Consider the following 16,722-nt stretch of genomic DNA (forward strand, 5'->3'; position numbering starts at 1 on the left):
AGAGCCTTCAGCAAGCACTTTTATCACACAGACATAGTTTTCAGTTGTCAAAAAGCAACCAGAAGGACTGCTCACCTTCACTATCTTTACATGCAATATTGGCTCACTCCTTCGGGTAGCTGAGGCAGCATCTCTTGAGGCAGGAACCCTAAATCTCCTCCTGGCAAATGCAGGACATGCAGGAAGATCTTGGCTTTATGCCCACTTTATGGAAATGGGAGACTCCTCCCTAGTTTGCTCCTGTGGCCGTACGGCTGAGGACAAGTGAAACTTTGGGGCATCCTAACCCCAAGCCTCTGGGCATGGGCCTGCACGCGGGATGCCCGACAAAGGATTTGGAAACATCTGAAGCCCCAGGCCGGCGTGGAGGATGTTTGCCGGTAGGAGGGCCACTTTTGGCTCTGGACTGACTCACCAATTTCAAATTGATTTGCCTGATTCAGGTGGAACACAAACATTTCCCTTAAAAAATACCAAAACCTCATGCCCCAGGCCCAGGCCCAGGCCCCTGCCCTGCACGGAGCACCTCACCTGACCCTGCTGGGACGGAGGCATCCCTCTGCATCCCCGGGGCAGGATGGCCAGGAACGGCTCCAGCACCACCAGCTCCAGGACCTGCTCCTTGCTGCGGCACTGGGGCTCCAGTCAGGGCTTGCAGAGCTCCTGGAGCTCCAGGTCCAGGGGCTTTGTCCCAGCAGAGCCTGCCCGGGACACAGGGGTGCTGAGAGGGACCTGGTGGGATCCCCTTTCCCCACATGTCTGTCTTTGTTGAGTTTGTAGCATTTTAAAAAATTACTGCTGTGAAACACCACGTGTGACTCGGTGTTGGTGCAGAGTTGAACAGCCGCTGGGCTCTCTGGAGATAGCCCCCATGGCTATCCGTTGAGTGGAGCCAGGGCAGGTGCATCTGCACCCCTCATGGAGGCCTGATATTTATTGATTTATTCATTTACTATTAAAAAACCCCAAACATAGCTTCACTCATCCCAGGTAAAAAATTCCGTCCAATTGATAATAAACTGTTTAAAAATGTTCAAAACCGAGTCTAACCTGAACTTTCCTTGCTAGTCAAGCACAAACATGAGGTTCAGACACTAATAAAAAATAATTCAAAAAGAAAAGAAGTCAAGTCTTATCGACCAAAACTGGAAAAAAAAACAACTCTGTCAAGATAACACTACTTAAAAAAATTCAGGCATGGTAAAAATGAGAATATTTTACCTTAAATATACAACAAAAAGTTCTCCAGACTTCTCGCATTATGGTGTCACATCCAGAACAAATCCTGTTTATCACAATTAAACTGAATGTAAACAGGTCAGTAATAAAACCTATACATTGAAACCTAAATAAAAACAACAAATGCATCCACAGATGCATCACGAGCATTTCCAAGGAGGTGATCCTCCCTCTCTATGCGACACTGGTCAGGCCGCAGGTGGAGTACTGCATCCAGGTCTGGGCACCGCACTTCAGGAGGGATGTGGGCAGCATGGAGAGGGTCCAGAGGAGGCCACCCGCATGGTCAGGGGGCAGCAGGGCAGGCCCTACGAGGAGAGTGATGGGACCTGAACCTGTTCAGCCTCCACAAGACAAGGCTGAGAGGGGACCTGGTGGCCATCTATAAACTTGCCAGGGGGACCAGTGGGGAACAGGAGAGACCCTGTTTCCTCAAGCACTACCTGGAGTAACTGGGAATAACGGGCACAAGTTGACAGAGAGTACGTTCAGGCTGGACATCAGGAGACACTACTGCAGTCAGGGCGGCTAGGATCTGGAACCAACTTCCAAGAGAAGTGGTGCTCGCCCCTACCCTGGGGGTCTTCAAAAGGAGGCTAGATAATCTCCGAGCCAGGGTCATAGAATCATAGATTCATAGAAGTCGGGTCGGAAGGGATCTTGTAGATCTTCAAGTCCGACCCCCTGCCTGGGCAGCAGAGAAACTGGGCTCAAGTGACCCCAGCCAGTAGGCATCGAGCCTCTTCTTAAAGACCCCCAGGGTAGGAGCCAGCACCACTTCCCCTGGAAGTTGGTTCCAGATCCTAGCCGTCCTGCTGTGAAGTAGTTCCTACGGATGTCTAATCTGAACCTACTCTCCAACAACTTGTGGCCGTTATTCCTTGTTTTCCCGGGGAGTGCTAGGGGAAACAAGGTCTCCCCCAAACCCTTCTGGTCCCCCCTAGTGAGTTTATAGACAGTCACCAGGTCACCCCCTCCCCCCCCCCAGCCTTCTCTTGAGAAGGCTGAATAGGTTTAGGTCCCGCAGCCTCTCAGTGTAGGGCCTGCCCTGCTGTCCCTGGATCATGCGGGTGGCCTCCTCTGGACCCTCTCCATGTTATCCACATCCCTCTTGAAGTGGGGTGCCCAAAACTGGACACAGTACTCCAGCTGTGGCCTGACCAGTGTCGTGTAGAGGGGGAGGATCACCTCCTTGGTCCTACTTGAGATGCACCTGTGGATGCATGATAGGGTCCGGTTAGCCCTGCCAACAGTGACCTCGCACTGTCAGCCCATGTTCATCTTGGAGTCAATGATGACTCCAAGATCCCTTTCTGCCTCCGTGCTCTCAAGAAGGGAGTTTCCCATCTTATAAGTGTGCTGGTGGTCACTACTGCCCAAGTGCAGCACCCTGCACTTGTCTGTATTGAAACGCATCCTGTTTTTGTCAGACCACCCTTGCAACCTATCCAGGTCTTGCTGAAGTCTTTCCCTCCCTGCTAACATGCCCACCTCACCCCAAATTTTGGTATCATCAGCAAATTTGAACAGGTTGCTTTTCACCCCATCGTACAAATTGCTGATAAAGAAATTGAACAGCGCGGGCCAAAGACCGAGCCCTGGGGGACTCCGCTTCCCACTTCCCCCCAGGTCGAATATGACCCATCCACCACCACCCTCTGAGTCCGACCCTTCCGCCAATTAGCAATCCATCTAACCGTGTAGCCATTGATGCCACAGTCGCCTAGTTTTTTAACAAGGATGGGGTGGGAGACAGTGTCAAAGGCCTTGCTGAAGTCCAGAAAGACTACATCCACGGCGACACCTGTGTCCAATGCTTTTGTGACCTGATCATAGAAGGCAGTCAGGTTGGTCTGACATGACCTGCCCTAATGAAACCGTGCTGGTTGCCGTTGAGCATCATCCCAGATGCCGGCCCATCACAGATGTGCTCCTTGATGATCTTCTCAAAGAGTTTCCCCAGGATTGAGGTAAGACTGACAGGCCTATAGTTGCCCGGGTCCTCCCTCCTCCCTTTCTTAAAGATGGGGACCACATTGGCTATCTTCCAATCACCTGGCACCTGGACCGAGCACCACGAGCGCTCGTACAGCCGTGCCAAGGGCCCTGCAATAACCCCTGCTAGCTCCCTCAACACCCTGGGGTGGAGAGCATGTGGACCTGCTGACTTGAACACATCCAGCCCCTTCAGTAGCTCTCTAACCCGGTCCTCCTCAACCTTAGGTCTTGGGGCGTTCCCCTCGAGTCTGTCATGAATCACAGTGGGGGAGTCCCGGTCTCTCCCCAAGAAAACTGAGGTGAAGAATTGCTAATGATGTCTGCCATCTGGGGTCATTTGACCCCAGCATCCTTTCCTGACCATGGCAGGGGGTTGGACTTGATGATCTGCTCAGGTCCCTGCTGTTTTGATTGGTGGAACCCATCCACCAATCAGGAGGCAGCAAGAGGAGATCCGTCGGGGCTAGAAGAGCAGAGGAGAGCTGCTCAGCCGGGTGAAGCCGGACCCAGAAGCGCCCAGAAGACTTCCATCCATGGGGAACAGCACACAGCTCCAGTAGCTAGGGTCTCGGTGTGCAGCACGGCACACAGCATCCAGGCCCTGGGAGCCGCGTGAGGTGGCTCAGGTCTGCAACCTCTGGCACGCGGCCAGAGACACAGTGCACAGGCCAGTGCACGGAGTAGGACCTTGGGAGCGCTTGTGGGGCTTGGGCGCTCAAGCCCTGGAACAAGGCTGGGAGCTCGGTGCAGGAGGCGCTGCACGGAGGATGAGAGACCCTGGGAGCTGCTTGAGGTGGCTCCGGTCTACAGCTGCTGACAAGGGCAGCCGCTCAGTGCAGACGACACAGCCCAGAGGGTGCAGGAACAGAGCGAGCCCTGGTGCTGCACAAGGCTGTCCAGGCCTCCGACCCCCAGCACAAAATGAAGCGTCCACTACACGCAGCGGTGCCTGTGGCCCTAAGCCAGGACGGCGGCAGCACAGTCAGGCGGCAGGAAAACCCGGCGGGGACAGAGCCTGACCTGGAGAACAAGAGCAACCCTCCGGGACTGCGGAGTAGTAGGAAGTTACCCTGGAGAGACGGTCCCCCAGGGGAGGGCTCCCACCCACCAAACTGGTGTGGTGTATATATATATATTGTTTATTGTTTGGTAAACGTGTACAAATATATATAATCTATGTCCTTACCCCTTTAATGGTTTTGTTGTGATAATAAATCTGTACATAGGTAAGTAACTGATTGACTGGACCTGACTCTATAGGGGACAGAGGTGGCCGCTGGGCTGCTGTGTCCCTCCGCAGTGCGCTGCCCCGCCAATAATTCCCTCAATTGGAGAGGAAAGTACAAACCGTGTACACTCAGGCTCCATATTAAAAAAATACCATTTTAAAACCATCCCAAACCTTAATTCAAGTGTAATTGATGCAAAAGATGCATTTATGCTAAAAGCACAATGTAAAAACGGGACTATAAGTTATAAGGACTATTAGATCATCACAAAATCTGTGTGCACTTCATACCATCGCTGCAGTCAGGCCCCTGGCAGGGGGCAGCTGGAGGGAAGACATCCAAGGAAGCAAGCAGGGCTCATCAATTATAACACTGTCTTGGCTGGAAAGAGATGCCCTGCAGCATCGTCACGCCAGCCAGTGCCCTCCCCTCCCACCCGGATGCCGCCCCGGTCACCACTGCGTAGCAGCAGCTGCACCGCGATGCAAGATGTCCAGAAACGTCTCCAAGGTGGCAGCCTTCACGCCTGCGCGGCTGGGAGCAGGGACGATGTTCCCGGCAAGAGCAGTGTGTGGCGTCAGCTCCGCTGCTCCTCGGGGGTTTCCTTTTTCCACGTAGCAGCAGCAACATCAATCCTCCTCAGTGAAGGGTACGTCCTTGGTGAGCAAGATATCGGGGATGGGGGGGAAGAGTTTTGGAGGAGTGAGTGTTGGGGGGAAAGGGGGAGAAGACCCCCAGCACCCCCCAGGGAAACACCAACCTGTGACATCCCTGCCCCACCCCTGCTTAAACCCAGGGGAATCCAGTTCAGCCCAGGGCCAGCCTGGACTCAGCCCTGCCCACCCCACACACTGGACTGGGCTGGAGGGGAATAGTTCCTCCTAGCCCCCACATCAGACCTGGATGCCCCCCCAGTCCAACAGGCCAAGACCAGCCCTGGGGGCCCCCAGCAAGGCAGCCTCGCACCGCTGATGCTGGGGTCTGGCTGCTGCCGCCCCGGGGGCACGTGGACCGGAGAATCCCCCTTCCCCCAGGTCCAGGCACAGCGGTGATGAGTCCTCCCTGCTCCCCCGCCCCAAGGCCTGGGCATGGCCTCGGCCCCAGGGCTTCGCCCGGCACTTACTGCGCCAGTGAACAGCTGCGCCCGCCCCGGCAATGACCAGCACGACGACACCGATCACAGTGCCCACAATCAGCATCAGGTTGGGCTCTGGAAGAGGGAAGGGGCCTGTGAGCGAGGGGAACCCCCAGACCTGCCCCCAACGCTGCACAGGTCCGGTGCCCCCTCCCCATCAGTACCCCCTGCACCCTTCGACCCCCCAATCCCTTCCCCACATAGCCCAGGGTCAGTCATCCCCCACTCCCCGTGCAGGGGTCACTCACTGCTCCTGCCTTTGTCCCAGGACACTGTCAGGGCTGCACCCAGGCTCACGTGCTCCACGCGGCAGGTGTAGTCGTGGTTGCTGCTCGGGTCGATCTCAATGGTGGCCCAGGTCTGGTAGGTCCCGTCTCCGCTGGGAAGGACCCATGAAGATCTCGTCTCCTGGGGCTGCGCCTCCCCGTTCTCCAGCCAGACGACGGCCACGTCCCTGGGATAGAAGCCGTGCACCCGGCAGGACAGGGCGGTGCGTCCGTCCCAGGACAAGGGCCTGTGGCTCACCTCTGCCACGGGGTGCTCTGGGAGGGAGGGAGGGAGGAGACCCCCGTTAGAGTGACCGCCCCTGCTGAGCCCTCAGCACCCCTACCAGGAGCCCGGCTGGGCCCTGCAATGGGCCACACAAACTGGCTCCAGTGCCCATTTCAGGCAGGACCAGATGGTGCTGGGTGGGGGCACACTGGATGGGACACACCGCTGCGCTGGGCTCGGGGCTGCAGGAACGGGGTCCCATAACCTGATCCCTGGTTCTCAGACACGCAGCCAGGGACAGGGGCACCGTGTCCCACAGCAGCTCTGGGGCCTTGCCCAGTGGCAGGACTGAGACACAGCAACCGCCACCGTGGACAGAGGGGGTTCCCCAGGGTGGGGGTGCCCCAGTCAGTGCTGCCCTGGGCGGTGACACTGGGACTCACTGCTCTGCAGCGCTGCCTCCCCGTGCTGCAGGTACTGCCGCAGCCACACAATGCAGGTCTCCTCCAGGTAGGATCTTGTGAGCTGAAGAAGGATCTTATCCTCATTCCAGGTCTGCTGGGTGACCCGGGCCTGTGTTGTTCCTGCTACCCAGGTGCACGTTCCCAGGTCATAGCTGATGAAGTCTCCCCCGTCGTAGCCAACCTGCATGTAGCCTCCAGTGCTGCCGTCTTCACCAACCTCACAGCCGTACATGAACTGGAGAGTGTGAGACCCTGAAACAAGCACAGATCCAGGCCCTGGTCAGGGTCACAGCCCCAGGGAGCAGGTGCCCGAGGGCTGCCGGGCTGGGCAGGGGCAGAGCCGACCCTATGGTGGAGCAGCATGAGGACAGGTTGAGGGTCTAGTCATGGAGAAGAAGGTGGAGGGGACACAACTGTAGACCCTGCACACCTGGGAATGACCCCTGGAAGTGGAAGGGCAAGGCTGGGTGGAGGAAGGGGCAGGTGAAACCGGCCAGGACAAGCGCAGGATGGAAAGTAGAGCGGTGCTTCTCTGTGCAGGAGCAGCACGGGGCAGGGCAGCCTCTCCGCGGGGCAGCGAGACCCACGAACAAAACCCGAGCAGTGGATGCTGCAGCTGCCCAGAGCAGGGCCTGGACTGTGTCCCTGGAGGTGCCCCCAGGGCCGTGTCCCATCAGCCCAACCCCTGTCTGTACCCGGGGGGTGACAGGGCCTGGTCCCTGTGCCCCACAGCTCCCCCCGCACAGACATCTGAGTCCCCGCAGTCACTGCCCACCATGGCCGCACACTCCTGGGGGTCCGGTCCTTCCTCCTCGGATTCCCAACTCCTGCTTTGGTCTCTGCCTCCCTCCTCTTGTCCCTTTCTCTGCGCCTACCAACACCTGCTCCCATCGCCTGGTCCCTTCCTGCCCTCCAAACCCCTCCCTGCCCTGCTCCAGCCCTGGCACAAAACCAGCTGTGAGGGCTGTCTGAATCACGGCAGCAGGAGCCCAGCCCTGACCCCCAGGCTGGAGCCAGACACCCGGGGGTGGGGGGTCTGTGTAACAAGTGCTGAGGCATCGACCTGCGGGGCTGGGGATGCACCAGAGCCTCGGTCTCCTGGGCACAGGCCAGGGGATGCCGCTTACATGGTACCCATGGGAGAGGGAGACGGCTCCCTCCGCAGCCCCCTGAGCCCCTGGCCAACGACTGATCCATCACCACTGCCCCTGGCCCTGCCCAAGGCGAGTGCAGGGAGGAGCTGCCTGCAGCGACACGTGGACCAGACACGAGACATTGCAATGCACTCCCAGCTCCCTGCCCCGTGCCTCCCGCACGCCCTCTTCAGTCACGCTCAGGCCCCGGATCCCCCACGGCCTCCTGCTCACACCTGCCTGCTCACACTCACCCCTGCTCTGGTTGTACCGATGCTGCAGGGTGACCAGGTTCTGTTTAAATCTCTTCTGCCACTGCTGCAAGCTCCTGGTTTCTGTGTCCCAGAAGTCTGGGTCGACGGCCCCCTGCACCCAGTCTCCGCGCGGCTCCTGTCTCTGCCTCTCGCTGTCGTAGTGGAGAATTTGCTGGTCGTCCACATAGCTCATTGCAGTGAAGTTGGGCACATCTGGGCGGGGGTCTGACACCCCGGTGTAGAAATGCTGGTAGGAGTGGGAGCCTGCAAGAGTGACGGGTCAGGATTACTGGGGCAGACACCAGTGCCCCCAGTGCTCACCGCCCCCTCCCGCAGGGGCCGCAGAGGAAGGACACGGGGCTGCACCAGGCTGCAGCAGAGGCGCAGAGCGAGGGAGCGGTGGGGCCAACAGGACAGGGCAGAGCCGGCTGAGTCGGGGCAGGGGCCGGGGAGGAGGGACAGGACCGACCCCGCAGGGCACAGGCCTGGTCTGGAGGGGCCACACACCCTGTCCCACAGCCGAGTCGTGCTGCCTCGTACCCTCTGTCCCAGGCACGGCCCCGGCACTCGGCCTACCCTGGTCCTGGGGAGCCGTCGTGCACCTGAGTGAGGGCGAGGCCCTTGCAGCAAGGGCCTGGGCTCAGCCCATCTCGGGCTCGGTCCTGCTGCCTGGTCAGGGCCTGGGTCTGGAGAGACCCTGCAGAGCAGACAAGAGTCTGGCTTTTCCTCGGCTTGCACCCATCTGCCTTCCCTGTCACAGCCAGCCGGTCCTCCCTTCCCAGTCCCAACAGCTCCCCGGGCAGCCGCAGCCCAGCCAGGAACGGCCGCGCTGGGAGAGGGGAGGTGCGGGGTGCCCATCCATGGGCTGGTGGGCCCAGGGGTGGCTCCAGGGACCGGGCAGCGCTGTGCTGAGGCCCGCTCTGCGCACAGGGTTTGGACCGGGCCTGCCAGTCAGCACCGAGGGAGCGAGACCGGGGCAGCCCCAGCCAGTCCCCGACCCCCGCAATATTTCTGCAAGTCGTTTTTCCCTGGCACTGCCCCGGGCACAGGGGCACCAGGGCAGATCCGAAAGAGAAAAGCGAGCAAAGCCCAGAGCAGCCTCTGGCTCCTTCCAGCTGCTCCCACACCCAGCCCCATCCCCCTCTGCCTCCGACCCCGCCACAGCAGTGCTCAGCCCCGGGCCCGAGCCCCCTCAGCAAACACCACCTCCTCCTTTCTACTCCTTTTGCCCCAGAAAACAGGAGAGCAGCTCCCACGGGGGAGAGCCTGCAGACCCCTTGCCCACTGCTTACGGGCACTGGAGGAAGGCACCACGGTGCTGTTCGGCTGCGGTGTCTCTCGTGTCTCACGCAGCCCCGCTACCAGACATGGCACCAGGATCCCCAGCCCTACGGTGCAGCCTGGGGGGAAGCAGGGGTCAGAGGAGGCTCCAAATCAGCGAGGGGAGCAGAAGCAGCTCCCTCCCTGCTCCTGGACACCCGGCTTCCTCGTCCCAAATCCCAGAGCCGGGGCTGGAAGGGACCCCAAGGGCACATCCAGCTCAACGCCCCCCATGAGGCAGCAGGATCAGGCCCCTGCACCCCAAATGCCCCCATCCCCTAACCACTTCTCACAGCTGCCATCACCCAAGCCCCGGGGAGAGCAGTGGGGGTGTGCTCCCCACATCCTGCTGCTGCAGGGGGTCGGAGACGCCCAGGCCCCAGGCCAGGCTGAGCAGGGGGCAAATCCCTGACCCTGAACTGGGAGCCAAGACCCTCCTGCCAGGACCCTGCGGGGTTGGCGCCAGCATTGGCGCAGCCCAGGCCCAGCCCCAGCCTGGGCTGCAGCAGCACCAGCGCTCCGGGGCAGAGGAAACCCCCCGAGACACGCAGCAGCAAGGGGGGCACCCAGCACAGGCCTGGAAGAGCGCCAGGCAGAGCCCGGCACCGCGACGCTCGGGTCGCCCCGTACCAGCGCACATCCAAACTGCTTTTGAACGGAGGCAGGAATGGATCTTGTGCCGTCTGGTCCTGCTGCTGCTGGGGGCTGGGGCCTCTGTGGGAGAAAGACAGGAAAACCCATGGCACGAGTGCTCCCCGCACACACCAGGCCAGACAGCCCAGGGCTTTGGGCTCCAGCCCCCTGCTCTCACTCCCAGAGCCAGGAGAGAGCCCAGGCCCCGGGCCCCAGCCCCATCCGCCTTCCTCCCAAAGCCCCGAACTCACCAGGGGAGTTGGTGCCACTCGGGCACTGGGTGCCCACCTGCACCATCTCCATGTCCCCGTCCTGCGCTGCCTGGGTCCCTACTGCAGCACAGGAGAGGTAAGGGGGGCTGCCGCCCCCTCCCCACGCCCCACAACAGGGAGATCCCAGCCTCCCTCCCGCCCCGCCAGGCCCCGCTCTGCTCCTTTCCCGGCTCTTCCTCCACATTGCTGCCTCCCAGAGCGCAGTGGAGCCCCTCACCGGCACTGGGCTGCGGCTGGCTCTGGGGGTAGGGGGCTCTAGATGTGGCTAGCTCCGGGGTGGGCTCCAGGGGAGGTTGCTGGTGCCCCCGGCTCTGCCCCAACCCCTCAACAGCGGGAGAATATTCTCATCACCCCCCTGCTCTCACCCCCCCGAGCACCCAGGTGTCCAGGCTCCTGCCACCCTGCACCCTGCACGGTACCCAGGCATCCGGGCTGCCCCCCCCTCCCACAGGTGAGCTGCTGAGGTTGTCTGCGGTGGGGGGGGGGAACAGCTGGGTCAGAGCAGCTGGGTCTGGACCAGCCCTGTTGTATGAGGGGCTTGTTCAACAAGGACAAGTGCAAGGTCCTGCTCTGAGGAGGGCCAATCCCCTGCACCGGTGCAGGCTGGGGCCACGGGCTGGCAGCCGCTCTGCAGAAAGGACCTGGGGGACAGGGGACAAGGCGCTGAACAGGAGCCGGCAGTGTGCCCGTGGTGCTGGTGCCAGCAGGTCCAGGGCAGTGATTCTTCCCCCTATTCAGCACTGGGGAGGCCACATCTGGAGTCCAGTGTCCAGCTGTGGGTCCCCACGACAGAAAGGACGTGGACAAGTTGGAGAGAGTCCAGTGAAGGGCAAGCAAAATGGTTAGGACAGGACTGGGGAGGAGAGGTTGGGGGACCTGGGCTGATGGAGTCTGGAGAAGAGCAGACCGAGGGGGATGAAGAGCAGCCCTCAGCTCCCTGCAGGGGCTGCAAGGAGGCTGGAGCTGGGCTGTTGTCAGCAAGGGCAGGTGACAACCCCCACGGACCCTGCGGGACACGTGTCGGGCCCCCACTGCCGCCCTGAGCTCCCCCCCCCGCACACCGCGTCCCCCGCAGCGGTCACACGCCGCCGCGAGCCTGCGCTAAACCGCTGCACAACGTTACCGAAACAGCGCCGTGCTCCCGGGAGCCCGGACCCAGCGAGCTCTCCCGGGCGGGCCGGGCTGGTCCAAGCGGAGTGCGGCTGCCTCCGACTGCTCCCCGGGCTCGGCACAGCCCGGCCCGCCCGGAGTGCCACACGGCCGCTCCTCCGGCCCCTTGTTGCGATGGGAAGTCCCTGAGTCGGGGTGGGGGGAATTTCTCTGACTCGCACGTCTCATCCGTTTGCCGACAAGAAGCACTTGGCACAGGGAGGAAATCTCTTACCCCGGGAAAGGGGGCATTTCTCAGGCTTGCCTCTCTCGTCGGTGAAGTGATTGGCTTGAGAACCCGGGGGCGGGGACTCCCTGCTGCGCCCGCGGCTGCTCTGACTCGGGCCAGGAGGGCACAACCCCGCGTGCTTCATGCAAAGGCCTTTCCTACCGTGCCCTTTTCTTTTTCTTTTTCACCAGAAGTAAAACTATTTGTGCATTGTTTTTAATTGTATTTGTCTCTGGGTCTTTCTGGGGCTGCTTTAATTTATAATGTGGGCCTTTGCTATATAGGGGGTGTGTGCGTGCGTGCGTGCGTGCGTGCGTGCGTGTCGGGGCTCACGGCCCCCTCAGTACACGGGGCCCAGCCAGGATCTACACCAAGGGCCAGCAGTGTTTCAGGGCAGAGTGCCAACACCACCTCCAGCCTGGACTGGTGACAGGCTGGCGTGCCAGGGCAAAGCACAGGGCAGCCCCGAGGGGCCCGACCCTTGTTGCAGCAGAGCAGCCCTGGCGCCTTCCCCACTGCCCACCCCAGGGCGCACGTACCAACCAAGATGCCTTCGCGTACCATACTCCTTAGACCCGTGCTGGGGTTCCTGGAGGATAGGTCCTATAGGGAGAGACGCCGGGAACTGGGCCTGCTCAGTCTGAGTACGAGAGGGCTGAGAGGTGACTTGTAGACACCTACAAGTACGTCGGGGGGAGCACCAAGATCTAGAGGAGCAACTCTTCAGGAAGGCAGCTCACAGGAGGAGGAGAGCCAACGGGCACAAGCTAGGAGAGGGTAAATTCAGGCTGGGCACAAGAAATAACGTTTTCTCCGGAAGGGTCACCAGTATCTGGACCACACTCCCTTTGTGGGGCCACTCTCATACCGCCCCTCCATTCCCCGGGGCCACATTCACCCTGCCCTCACCCAAAGGGTCCTGGGGCTTGTTTCCCTGCACTCTCCAGCCAGCAAGCGCGCGGCCTCTTGGGCCTCTCACGTGACCCTCATCTGACCGAGCACCGGGCGGTTAGCAGAACGTAGAATTGACTACGCCTCGAGTCCCTCACCAGGTCATTCATCCAGCTGCTCTAAATTAGGGGCTCCTGACTCATCCCAATGTTTCCCCGTGGCTCTTCAGCCGTCTCATCCAATCGGCCTCTGGCCCACTTGTGGCCTCAGGCTTCCCTGGACCTAACCTGGCCCTCATGGCAGCAGGGCCTGCCCTTGAACCCCCTTGCTCGCCGGGGCCCACTTCATGCCCTTTCCTCTCAGGGCCTCATAACTCGCCCCTCTCCGTGGGCTCTGAGCCCCTCACTCTCATGGGGCTTCTTGCCCTACACGCACGCACGGTCGGGGCTCCCAGCCTCTGGAAGGAAGTCTACCCATGGTGAGATTGGTATGGACTGTAGGGGTTTTCCCTCCCCTGCCCAGGATCTCTTGAGCAAACACTGGCAATATTTCATAGAGGCAGGACAGTGGCTGCTGTGGTTCCCCTACTTTACCTGTGGCAGGGTCAGGCGTTAGGTCTGTGTTGTGTCGGGGTTGGTGCTAGTCCTATGTAGAGTTTGGATCATGGTTTGGACAGAGCTGATCCTCGGACTAGGTGTGACCTCTGGAGGTCCCCTCCAGCCCCACTGCTCTGACTCTGTGATTCAATCACTGTGCAGATATTGGTAGACTATGAAATCTGATTGTCACTCAAACTCTGTTAACAGCATGATAAAATGCTATTTATATCTTGGGACTATAAACTATTGGTGCAATACAAGAATCCTTCTTTAACTTCTAGATGTTATTCCTATCCGCTACAAAAAGAAAGCTGTTTTGTTGTAAGTGGTTAATCTCTACAGGTAGAGAAAGAACAAGATCATTTTTCCAATAAGCAAGACTCGTTCTCATGCTGTCGGCCTGTGTGAAGAGAATGTGTTTCACACCAATAGTCTAAAACCACCGTTCAGTTCATCTGTGATGAGTCAGTCTGTCGATCAAAACTGACAGCGACTAGGGCTGTGCGAGGCTTCGGACCGTGCTTCGGATCCGGAGAAGCTTTGGAGGCTTTGGCATCGAAGCAGCATGTCTGGCCCGACGCGCTGGCTTCTTGAGGCTTTCTGAAGGGTTCAGAGCTTCCCAACCGTGTCGGAAAAGCTTTGGGGCCGCCTTGGAGATCTGGGCTTAGGGTATAATGGGGAATCAATGAAATACCTACTTTGTTGTCCTTTGTCTGCTTTGGATGAACCTTGCAGGGCTGGTAGCCTCTGTTGGGAGTATGAAGCGTGCCAAGTTTCAAGAAGATTGGTGAAGGGCCTTGGGGGAACTGCACCCCAAATTCGTGAAAGCAAATCTCATGTCACATGTACGTGTTAAGCCACAGTGGGGCGAACACAGCCGGGCTGGAGGCCCCTGGTGTGGCCCCGAATCCTGCCAGGTTTCAAGGGGATAAGCGCAGGGTTTGGGGGAACTGCACCTCAAGCTGCAGACAAGCACAACTCGTGCCATGGGCGTCCCTGAGTGTGCTAAGGCGCGGCGGGGTGACAGCTGCCAGCTGTGGAGGAGATCGGTGCAGGGGGAGTCTGGCTTCTGGGCCCTGCACCCCACGCTCTGACAGGCAAAACTTGTGACATGGGTGTTTGTGGGACTGACTGTGTCTCTCCTGGGGCATTTGATTGGCTGTATTGATTCTTTCTTCTCATTGGTCTGTGGTTTTGTAGGTGTTAATGAGTTAACGAGCAATGACTAACACCTACAAAACCACAAAGTAAGGAGAGGGAATAATCAATACAGACAATCAACTGCCCCTAGACAGACACAGTTGCACAAGCACCAGATTTCATACATTTCAAAGACATTTGGGCTGGAAGGGACCTCAAAAGATAATCGAGGCCAGCCCCCTGCCGCAGGGACAGGAAGTCAGCAGGATAAATGTCCAAATGTCTCTTGCAGGAGTCCAGAGCAGTGCCTGCACCACCTCCGGCGGCAGTCTGATCCAGGCCTTGGGGGCTCGGACAGTGAACAAGTTCTTCCTTATGTCCAGCCTGAAATGGTCTTGGAGGAATTTGTGACCCTTCGACCTTGTCATCCCATGGGGTGCTCTGGTGATCAGGTGTTCCCCCAGGTCCTGATGCACACCCTGATGTACTTATACGGAGCCACCAGGTCCCCCCCGAGCCTGAGCTTCTCCAGGCTGAAGAGTCCCGTGGCGCTCAGCCTCTCTTCATGAGGCCTGTGCTCCTGCCCTCTGACCATGCACGTGGCTCTGCTCTGCACTCTCTCACGCTTCTCCGCGTCCTTTTTAAATTGCGAAGCCCAGAACTGGACGCAGTACTCCAGCTGCGGCCTCACCAAGGCTGAGTACAGCGGGAGGATGACACCCCGGGATGTGCTTGAGAAGCAACTATGGATGCAAGCCAGAGTTTGGTTTGCTTTACCAGCTGCGACACCACATTGGTGGCTCATGCTCATCTTGCAATTTTTGGTGTTGAAAGCCATCAGGTTTTCATCTGCCCATTTTCTGAGCCTGTCCAGGTCGGTCTGGACCACCATCCTGTCCTCAGGTGTGGACGCTTTACCCCAAAGCTTGGTGTCATCCGCAAACTTGGCCAGTCCGTTTCCGATACCAATGTCCACAGCATTAATGAAGATGTAGAAGAGTACAGGCTCAAGGACGGAGCCTCAGCAGACCCACTGGTCACGGCCCACCACAATGATTGACTTCCATCTATTACCACTCTCTGGGTCCGAGCTTGGAGCCAATTCCCCAGCCATTGCACTGTGATGTAGCCGAGGCCACAGTTGGCCAGTTTTTCCATGATGACATCATGGGATACCAGATCGAAGGCTTTTTTAAAATCTAGATGTATGACATCAGTCTCCTCTCCCTTGTCCAGGTGATACGTCACCTGGTCGTAGAAGGAGATGAGATTGGTCAGGCAAGACCTACCCACAAGAAACCCGTGCTGGCTATCCCTCAGGATGTTGCCATCAGGCGGCTTGTCATGAATGGTCTCTTTGATGATCTTTTCCAAGACCTTCCCCGGGATAGAGGTCCGGCTGACAGGCCTGTAGTTCCCCAGGTCTACTTTCCTCCCTTGCTTGAAGATAGGCGCCACATTGGCCTTCTTCCAGTCTGCGGGCACTTCACCAGAGCGCCAGGAGCTCTCGCAGATCCGTGCCTGGGGCTGGGCTATGATGCTGGCCAGCCCCTTGAGTACCCTGGGGTGTAAACTGGCAGGGCCAGCTGGCCTGAAGGTGTCCAGCCCCTCAAGGTGTTCCTTTACATGGGCTGCACTGATGGAGGGCAACAGCTCTCCCTCAGAGGAGAATGAGGATGGGGGCAGAGGAGGAGGCCTGACTGTTATCTTTCCCTGTAGCTGAAGTGAGAGGTAAGCAGGTGTGGCATTACAAACTCGTCCTTTTATGAGAAGGACAGGAATGAAATCTCTCTGATAAATGGTGAGTTACGGAAAGCACAGAAAGTTGGCTCTTCCGGCGAGCTGTAATCATCACTATCTACCGTTTGTTGGGCTGATGTATGTGTTGGGCCATCTGTGGCCAGTGTTATTCCTAAAAAAGGAAACTGGATTAGCAACTCTGCTTTGGATGGGTTAGCGTTTTAATCAACCTTGTGCAAAAATGTACCAAACTTGTCCGAGTGCTTGCCAGGATCCCCTGATCTCAACAGTACGGCGCGGGTCAGGTACCCCTGACAAAGAGCAGGGGTTTGGAAAGCACAGCACTGATGTTTCTGCTCATGAAGAATGGGCAATGCATTATGAGAGGGCAGTCTGTGTGTTGTTGTGCACCACAGTTACGGCAAAATACCATTAGAAAGGTAGAGCAGAAAAATGTTGTGTTTTGAAAAAAGAAAGATCGAGTCAGAGCTACCAAGCATGAACGCTGGAGTTGCACAAAAGGAGGGATGGGTTAGGGGTCTCCAGAGGTCGAGGGCAACCCCCTAGTAGATTAGCTGTAGTCTAGTTCTGTTTTCACTAATCACTTGTTAACAGTGAGTTCAGTCCTATAGGCACAATGCCAAAAAATTGTAAGATTTTCTGGAGGACATGAGAACAGTTTTCTACTGATTAGTACTAGCAGTTTCATGAGACGAGGCACTAGTGGGCGTTCATTCATCATGGGAAAATTTCTGAGTAATCTCCCCCTCTTCCTTGTGCCACTTCCCCCCCATCTCGAGGTGTA

The 16,722-nt window shown here is 58.4% G+C and overlaps 1 protein-coding gene across 2 annotated transcripts; it reads right to left on the bottom strand.

Annotated features, from left to right (window-relative positions):
• Window positions 1-4,410: 4,410 nt before the first annotated feature.
• On the bottom strand, window positions 4,411-10,482 carry LOC132250715 (major histocompatibility complex class I-related gene protein-like). 2 transcript variants are annotated; one of them, XM_059727802.1, is made up of 8 exons: window positions 10,149-10,481; window positions 9,895-9,978; window positions 9,237-9,344; window positions 7,945-8,208; window positions 6,537-6,809; window positions 5,850-6,143; window positions 5,590-5,676; window positions 4,411-5,122 (listed from the first exon to the last, which is right to left on the bottom strand). In XM_059727802.1, exons 1-8 carry the CDS (start codon window positions 10,351-10,353, stop codon window positions 5,106-5,108), a joined length of 1,332 nt encoding a protein of 443 aa, XP_059583785.1. In that variant the 5' UTR covers window positions 10,354-10,481; the 3' UTR covers window positions 4,411-5,105. The 2 variants fall into 2 exon arrangements, with proteins under 2 accessions (XP_059583785.1, XP_059583788.1); XM_059727805.1 differs by lacking the exon at window positions 5,590-5,676 and having other exon boundaries at window positions 10,149-10,482.
• Window positions 10,483-16,722: the final 6,240 nt, after the last annotated feature.

Source organism: Alligator mississippiensis, chromosome 1, assembly GCF_030867095.1.
Source record: "Alligator mississippiensis isolate rAllMis1 chromosome 1, rAllMis1, whole genome shotgun sequence".
NCBI lineage: Eukaryota > Metazoa > Chordata > Crocodylia > Alligatoridae > Alligator > Alligator mississippiensis.